The sequence below is a fragment of the Furipterus horrens genome, unplaced genomic scaffold, assembly GCF_987537825.1.
Source record: "Furipterus horrens unplaced genomic scaffold, mFurHor1.1.pri manual_scaffold_5, whole genome shotgun sequence".
In the NCBI taxonomy this organism is placed as follows: Eukaryota; Metazoa; Chordata; class Mammalia; order Chiroptera; family Furipteridae; genus Furipterus; species Furipterus horrens.
In genome coordinates, this window is record NW_028327175.1 from 41909461 (window position 1) to 41917944 (window position 8484).

Genomic DNA, 8484 nt, shown 5'->3' on the forward strand with positions numbered 1-8484 from the left:
TCTTAGATCCTGAAACACAGGAGGATTATTCCAGCGTGGCGGTCATAAGGTAGGGCTATTCGGACCATTAAACGGAGACAGAAAGGATTGGGTTAAAACTTATATTTGGGAGGTTTATTTGAAAAGCATTCATTCATTAGAGTTGGGTGCTAAGATACCTTGACCTGACCTTACCTGCAACAGTTTGGGCTGGAGGGTGGAAAGGAGAGAGAAGGCAGCTGTTGCTCACAGTGTTCTGTTTTCCACCTCCAGGGACTAACTCCTCCCAGAGCAGCTCCCCAAGTTCTAGTGCCCCCAACTCCCCAGCGGGGTCGGGACACATCCGGCCCAGCACTCTTCATGGTCTGGCCCCCAAACTCAGTGGACAGCGATACCGGTCCGGAAGGCGTAAGTCAGCGGGCAGCATCCCGCTCTCCCCGCTGGCCCGGACACCCTCTCCAACTCCACAGCCCACCTCCCCACAGCGGTCTCCGTCCCCTCTGCTGGGACATTCACTTGGCAGTTCCAAGATCACTCAAGCCTTTCCCAGCAAAATGCACTCCCCTCCAACCATTGTCAGACACATTGTGAGGCCCAAGAGCGCTGAGCCCCCTCGGTCCCCGCTGCTCAAACGCGTGCAGTCGGAAGAGAAGCTCTCTCCCTCCTATGGTGGTGACAAGAAGCACCTGTGTTCCCGAAAGCACAGCCTGGAGGTGACGCAGGAGGAGGTACAGCGGGAACAGCCCCAGCGGGAAGTGACCTTGCAGAGCCTGGAGGAGAACACGTGTGACGCGCCTGCCCTCAGCCGGGCCAGGCCCGTGGAGCAAGGCTGCCTGAAACGCCCCGTCTCCCGGAAACTGGGCAGGCAGGAGTCTGTGGATGACCTGGACCGAGACAAGCTGAAGACCAAGGTGGTGGTGAAGAAACCAGACGGCTTCCCAGACAAGCAAGAATCCCTCCAGAAATCCCACAGACTTGGGAGTGATTTGGAAAGCCACTCTACTTTGAGGCTAGAAGAGAGAGAGAAGAAATATCCAAAGGCCTTAGAAAGGTCAAGTCATTTTGAAAACAAAGCAGCCGTGCCAGAGACGCAGTCCCTGGGCAGCCTGCTGAAGGATGCTCTGCACAAGCAGGCCAGCGCACGGGCCAGCGAGGCCGTGACCTCGGACGGGGCAGCAGCTGGCTGTAGCCAGGCACCCGGAGACCACGGCCAAGGCGCCTGTGACTTCAAACGAGCCTCTGCTCCCAGCTCCCTTCAAGATAGTCTCTGTCACTCCACTGACAGGTCCACCCCCGGAAAGGGTGACAACATGGAGAAGGCTCCCCAGGCCAAGGAGTGTCTCCGCTGTGAAAAGTTTGACAGCAAGCTGGCCAACATCGATTACCTCCGAAAGAAAATGGCGCTTGAAGACAAAGATGAAAACCCCTGTCCTGTGCTCAAGCCCAAGATGACATCTAGTGCCCATGAATGCCTGCCAGGCAGCCCAGTGTGGCCCATGGGTGGGCAGCAGGACACCCCGCCAGCCTCCGAGAGCCGAGTGTTCCTGAGCAGTGCCCACACAGCACAGATGGGCGGTGTGGCCTTCGTCCCTCTCAAGGCCTTAGCTGGCCGGGCGGACGGTGGAGCAGAGAAGCCGGGCTTGATTGCTCCTGAGTCACCTGTCCGGAAAAGCCCTTCCGAGTATAAGCTGGAAGGTAGGTCTGTGTCATGCCTGAAGCCAATCGAGGGCACTTTGGACATTGCTCTCCTCTCCGGACCTCAGGCCTCCAAGGTCGCGCTACCCTCCCCGGAACTTGCACAGAGCCCCAGCCCAGGCAGCGGTCTGAGGCCCTCAGTGCCCCCAGCACTGCCCAGCAGCGGGGGGAAGAAAGGTGACACTGATGGTCAGAGGGAGCCTTCCCCTGCTGGCTTCAAGATGAATAAATCCCACCTCCTTGAGCCTCGGTGCCTGCCACCCAGCCGGGGTCTCCAGAATTCACCAGCAGCCCCCGTGCCTGACCCAGAGCGAAAGCAAGACAGGAAAGTTTCCCATGCCACCAGGAGCCTAGGGACAGTCGCAGAAAACAATCCCCAGCACAGAGAGGGCGGCCCCAGCAAACACCAAGATCCCAGCCCCAACACGAAACACCTGCCCTTCCTGGGGCAGAACCTGCATAGCCCCGACCCATCCAGGCCGTGTGGCCCGCTCCCACCTGAAGGTGTCCCCTCGAGGGAGAAGCTGAATGGGAGGGAATCATCGGAAAGGGGCCCTTCCACGGCCAGAATCGAGCCGTCTGCTGCAAGGGCTGATGTCCACAGAGGACCCTCCGTGGAGCCGTGTCCGCCGGAAGCTACTAAACGCAGTGACAACTCCAGAACTCCCCCCTCTGTGGGAAGAACTCGCCCAGATCTCCACACACAGACCCAGGCCATGGAGAAAGCGTGGGTGCCCTGTGGGAAAACACACCACAGAGATGGCCGAGATGAGGCGAGGCCGCTGGCCAGAGAGGACTCCGTTTTGCATTCCGTGGGCACTCCTTGTGAGAGGGAGCCAGGCAAGGGAAGGAGTAGCGTGGAAGCCAAGTCAGAAGCCCCTCCTGCCACTTGGTCTCTGCAGCCACCCGAGAATAGAAAGAGTGAAAAGCTCTGCAGTTTCCCTTCTTTGCAGAAAGACAGTCCCAAGGAACCAGAAAGGAAAGAACAGCCACAACAGCGTGTCAGTGGTGGCTCTCAGCCCCCAACGACCACCAAAGAACTGCCCGGCCCGGCTGCTCGGCAGCTCTGCGGCTCCCCCGGCCACCCTCCAGGCAGAGAGCCGGGGAGCAAGCCCTGTGCCGCGGAGCCCAGCCCGGGCGTCCAGGACCCGCCCAAGCCCGCTGCTGTGCACGGCGATTGCAGCAGCCACAAGCCCAGGCCAGGCCCTGAGCCGAGCCCTCCAAAGTCCAAGCCCCCAGACAGGCCTCTCTCCTCCCAGAAGCCGAGCGTTGGGGCTGCGGTTGCTAGGGAGCCTGGCACACAGCCCCCCAGTGGCCCCAGCCGAGATGGGAAGGGCAGCAGTAAGGGCGTGTTGGATGTGTTTCCTGCCCTCTTAAGCTCCCAGAACACAGCCAGCAATGTCATTGGCCAGGGAGGGAGTGGGCCCTCAGCCTCAGTGCCCCCCAAAGGGGGTCCTCTGGATACCAAGCTGAAGCCCACCGAGGGCGGGCGTGCCCCGGCAATGCTGGAGAAGCCCATACACCTGCCACGGCAAGGGCACCCAGGGGTGAGTGAGCCTGTAGACCAGAAAACCCCCACTGTCAGTGAAAAGCTAAACCTGTCTCCAAAGCACCCCAAACCATCCACTGTGAAAGATGGCCCCGCACCGTGCAGACAGGCAGACAAGACCCCTAGTCCACTGGCCGCCAGCACAGACAGGAAGTCTGAAGGGAAGAAATGCACAGAAGCACTTTATGTTCTGTCAGACAGCGGGAAGCCGGAGGCCAGCCTGACCCTGGCACATGGGGAGGCCAGGCCGAAGGGCGCAGAGAGGCCGGCAGTGGCAGCGGGGAAGAGCTTGCCAGAGGCCAAGAGCAAAGCGCTTGGTCCCCAGAAGCCATCAACAGAGGCAGGCAAGCCCAGCATCATGAAACGGTCTCCCTCAGCCCTCGGGCAGAGTTCTTTTCGATCCACTGCCCTCCCGGAGAAGTCTCTGAGCTACTCCTCCAGCTTTCCTGAAGCCAGACCCAGAGTTCGAGAGGCCTCAACAGCCAGCAGCGACCCCTCTTCTGCCAAGGCCAGCGGGGCCACGGCTGAGCCTGCAGCCCCCAGCAACAGGGACCATAGGAGTCCCCTGCCTGCGGGGGATGGCGGAGCCCAAATGACCAAGAGCGACTCTTTGCCATCCTTCAGGAGCTCCGCTATCACTATGGAATCACACCATCCCAACCCAAATGTGGCGGGCGGGGCTGGTCCCCAGGACAAGGCTCTCTCAGTAACGGCCACCATGGGAGAAACCAAAGGGAGAGAGCCTGCCCCAGCCCAGCCTCCTCAGACTAGGAAACAGAGTGCGGGCAGAGAGGTGACCAAGCTGTCCCCTGCTCCCAGCAGTGACCGCCCCATCATGCTTTCTTCTGAGAAGGACTTTGTGGTCCGGCAGAGGCGGGGGAAAGAGAGTTTGCGGAGCAGCCCTCACAAAAAGGCCTCCTAATGGGATGGGCCCCGGCAGCTTTGGGGAGACCCGCCTGAATGTGTAACTGAATCTTGACTACCTTTTGAAACCAGCACTGTGGGAACACCGCCAGGCGGAGCCTGGAGCCTCATTGAAGAAGGGGAGAGGAGAGAGAGAGAAAAGATGGAAAGAAAGAGGGGACCATCTTCCAAATGCCTTCCCAATTGTAACCGGGAAAAAAATGTTACCAGATAGTGTTTGTACAAGAAAAAGGAGCTACCTTTACAGTGGAGGGTTGTTGAGGAAAAAGATTTTCTCTGTAAATATCTGGCAACGTGTTTTGTTTGGGATGTAGAGTTGATACCTTGCTGCTGATTGCGTCACTTATTACAGCTTTTTAAAAAAAATAAAATGTTTTTGCTTTACCACTTATCAAAATGTAGTAATGAGGCAAACTGGTTAAAACCGATGTATGTGGAAGTATAGATACAGCCATATTCGTGTGTATGCACATTTACCCATATGTTTTCATCTGTGGTTAAGAGACTATTTCAAGGCTACATTTTCTAAGTTAAAACATCCTAAGTAGAGATAAAGATACAGTAGATTGTGAGTTTTTATGTGTATTTTTAACCAGAGATTTTGATAGTACTGTATCTGGCTACCTTTGTTTCCAGATCTAAAGCAAGAACTCCTCTAATTGCTGCATTTAGAATCCTCCTCCATTAGGAATGGCCGGAACAAATGGAGCCAGCATGTTCATTTCACCGTCATCCTAATGGACATTTCGACCCTGGGTCCACCTGTCTGAAAGGCCAGCTGTCCTTGTCTGTGGGTGTGTGTCCGGTCGTCACCCTAGGTAGAGCGGGGCCTGTGAACACACATCATCTTTATTTCTGTTCTCCTGCCTTCTCTTCTTTTCATGCTCGTAAACTCAGGCTTCATGCTGAGTCGCTAGTCTGAGAAGCACACATTGCCGTCCTGCCCGAGCCCTGCTCTTGGGCAAAAAGGAACATTACTGGCTGCTCACAAATCTGCTAGTACTTAGGTTGAATAATAAGCATCAGGCATTGGAAGAGGTTTTAAATTTCCTTTTTTGCGTAAAAGAAGGGTGGATTTGGGCATCATAGCATATATATTAAGGAATAATCAGGACATCAGATACCTTTTAATACATAGCTGGGGCCTTATGTTGTAGACGAAGCTTGCTGTTTTTAGCAAGTTCCTGGGTTTCACATTCATTTCTGATGCATCAAGTAGCTCCATACATTTCATAACACGATCTCTTTATTTGTATGCAAAAAATTACTGTATGAATGAAGAGCAGCATTTTTGTAACAAAAAAAAGACCCGTTGGAGCTATTTGGTGCTTGAATGTGACTGTCCTTTTTACTTTTGCTAAGCCTTATTTGAATTTTGTATACCATGGAATATGTAGAAATCGTCCGCTCATTTTAGTGCTGAAGGGTTTTTCGTTGTTGTTTTTCATGCCAGCTTTCCTGATGACTTGTTTTGTGTTGTAATATGGCACTTGCTGACATAAGTACTAAAGCACCAAGTACTAAGAGAAACACACACACGGATAAGTATTTATAAGATGCTTGGGATCCATAGCAGGAATTTTGTTTGTTTGTTTGTTTTGTAAGGGAAGAAAAAAAAAAACTACCAACAAATACTAACCCAACACCCAGACCTCCTCAGGGATGTCTTAGTATCTTCAGACTATACAAATTTTCATCTAAGCATAGCATCACTCTCTAGCCCTGTGGACTGTACACCATTTAGCAAGGCTGTGAACTCCACTCCAAAAACAAAGGCATTATTTAACCAACTGCTTGGTTGTACTCCGTTGTGAAATGAGTTGGCAATGGTAAAAGGAAAAAAAAAAAAAAAACGTGGAAAACATCTCCTCCTTGCCCCTATTACTTTCCCGTGTAGTATCAGTCATTCCCCATCACCATATTGTGAAGTTGTAGAAGAAACAAAATATTTTACAAGAACTTAAATGGGTTTCAAAAGCGGTCTCAACATTTATAGTTCATATCTGTGTTTGCAGTTGTCATAACCCGATGCTTCTGCACTCAGACACCGAGACAGGGCACTGGGGAGGCAGTTCATGGTTTACAGCCTTTGCTTTCTAACTGTCCAGTTTCATTTAAAGCACAACTAGGTGCTTGTTTACAAATGATATATTTATGTATATTTTGTATAGTGTGTGTTATCATTTTTGCCAAATATGTTTTTGCATTTGGGATGAGTAAAGAGTACTTAAGGTTGCATTCATGTAATACCTACCTGTTTGTTGTTGTAAACCTCTCCAGTCAGCTGGTAGAAATTCTGTGTTCTCTTTGGTCGGTCTCCTGTGATTGTAAGATGTGCTCCTTGGTAGTACTCCCAGCGGTAGATTTACCAGCTTAAAGTTTGTTAGGATCTGTGCAATAAAGTGTTTGCAGTCTTATTTTCTCTAAGGAACTCCCTATGGATGTCATAATTGTTGTATATTGAACAAATATTTATACTTATGCAGTTGCATAACATTGAAATAAAAATTTAGCATGAAAAGATAATGGCTAATCAGGTGGTTTCTTTTTTTACATATACACACATACTATCTCTAAAATGTTATTGAATATAACTATGTTATGGAAACTGGGTTTTTGCAGATTGCTCTTTGTTGAGTGGAGGTTTGTTAGTTTTTTTAAATTACACAAATGTGTTCTATTCTTTAAGATTAAGTCTCCTTTAACTCCTTCCTGTTCTCCACCAACCTTCTTTCTTTGCCTGCAAAACTTCTCAGCTTCCACACCACACTCCCCATCTCCCTACAGTCTCAGGAAAGGTGTCATTTCTCAGTGACACCACCTCCCTCAAGTCTCCCAAAACCTTGCTCCATCAATGACCATTGTGTCCTCTCATTATTCTTTATCCCCCTTTTTGTCTCCTCGTAATTAAAAGCCATTGAAACCATCAGGAAGGAAGGAAGCAACACTTACTGTCTACCTACATACAATAGATAGATACATAGATACAGAATTATGTTTCATATTATATATATTCATACATATATACATATGCTTAATACTGGGCAGGATGCTTTTCATTGACCATCTTGGAGCCTCAACACAATCTTCAAACCAGATGGTGGTGGCACCCCAATTTTGCAGATGAGCTAACAGGCCCAGGCAGGCTACGTAATTTGATTAACATACACCTTATGAAGAGCTTGGATCAAAATCTTGGTTTTTTGGATCTAAAGCTCTTGACCTTTCTAAGCATTACCAGATGTCATGTAATTGAATTCAGATCCAGTCCCCTCTGGGAATGATGGAAGCCATCTCCTCTTTCTTTACATGCTGAAAAAAATTCATATGGTGCAAAATTACAAATTTGATGATTGGTGGAAAACCATGAGGCAAGGAAGCTATTTGTTCTGTGTAATAGGCTCCTTTATTAGTTCTAAATCAGTAGGCCATTTCCCATCTAGCATTTTCAGTTCACAAAGCAAATGTAACATTAAAATGTGCTGCTGTATTAACTACTAGAATTTGTTTTCTTCCATGCAGGCCAGGCTTTAAGGATCTCATGGCCGGGACATTCTAAATTCAACTCTTTCCTACTGTTATGTTTTTAATTCATTTCTCAAAGCAGTCATGTTGTGTTCGTTCCTCTTTAATTCTGCCTCTGACCCCAGTGAATGTAGTATACATCTCCTATATCATGACCACAGCTTTGTTGAATCTGTCTTGTTACTGTTTGCATATTGAAAGGCAGTCAGTCTGGCCCAGGTTCAAGTTGTGTGGCAGTTCAGACTCCTCAGTCCCTGGATGAGAGTTATCAGCACCAGGCCTCATAGAAAAACATGCGGCAGGATCTAGCTGAACTCTGACACTGCATCCAAAAACCAAGATGGTCCTCTTCTAACACCACAGGCTGATGGCAGGCAGTCATTTCCAATACTTGGATGCAAGCAAGCACTTCAAAAAGGCAATTTGCTCCCAAGACTGAAGTTCCCTGTACACTGTGACATGCCAGTCCAGTCAGTTCTGATGTGGGAAAAGAAAGACCTGTTGCATATGGTTACTCTTTATTGCCCTACACAACTTTACCAAAAATTGATTAAGATTGTAAAGCTGAAAGTCTTTTAAACAAATTTCATTAAGCACTGCCTGGAGGTGGCTGTCAGCACCCGGGAAGTGAAGAATGAAGATGTTTGCAAGGCCTGAAGCAAGTATGTTACAGCTACCAACCGTTCCCGTGTCAGACCGGCATCACCACAACCTCCAGGCCTGACCTGTCTCAGTCCTTTGCCTGCAAGTTCTGTCCCTTTGGAATACATGCACTGTGTTAAACATTGCTGTGCTGAAGTGACTTTCCTGGG

General features: G+C 49.9%; 1 protein-coding gene across 1 annotated transcript in view; it reads left to right on the forward strand.

The window, feature by feature from the left end:
* Positions 1 to 6673, forward strand: part of MAST4 (microtubule associated serine/threonine kinase family member 4) — a 166932-nt gene extending 160259 nt beyond the window's left edge. The window contains exon 26 of the mRNA XM_090276340.1: positions 253 to 6673. Within this exon, the coding sequence (XP_090132466.1) occupies positions 253 to 4145 (3893 nt within the window). The 3' untranslated portion in view covers positions 4146 to 6673. The remainder of the gene's footprint in view (positions 1 to 252) is intronic.
* The last annotated feature ends 1811 nt before the right edge of the window (positions 6674 to 8484 follow it).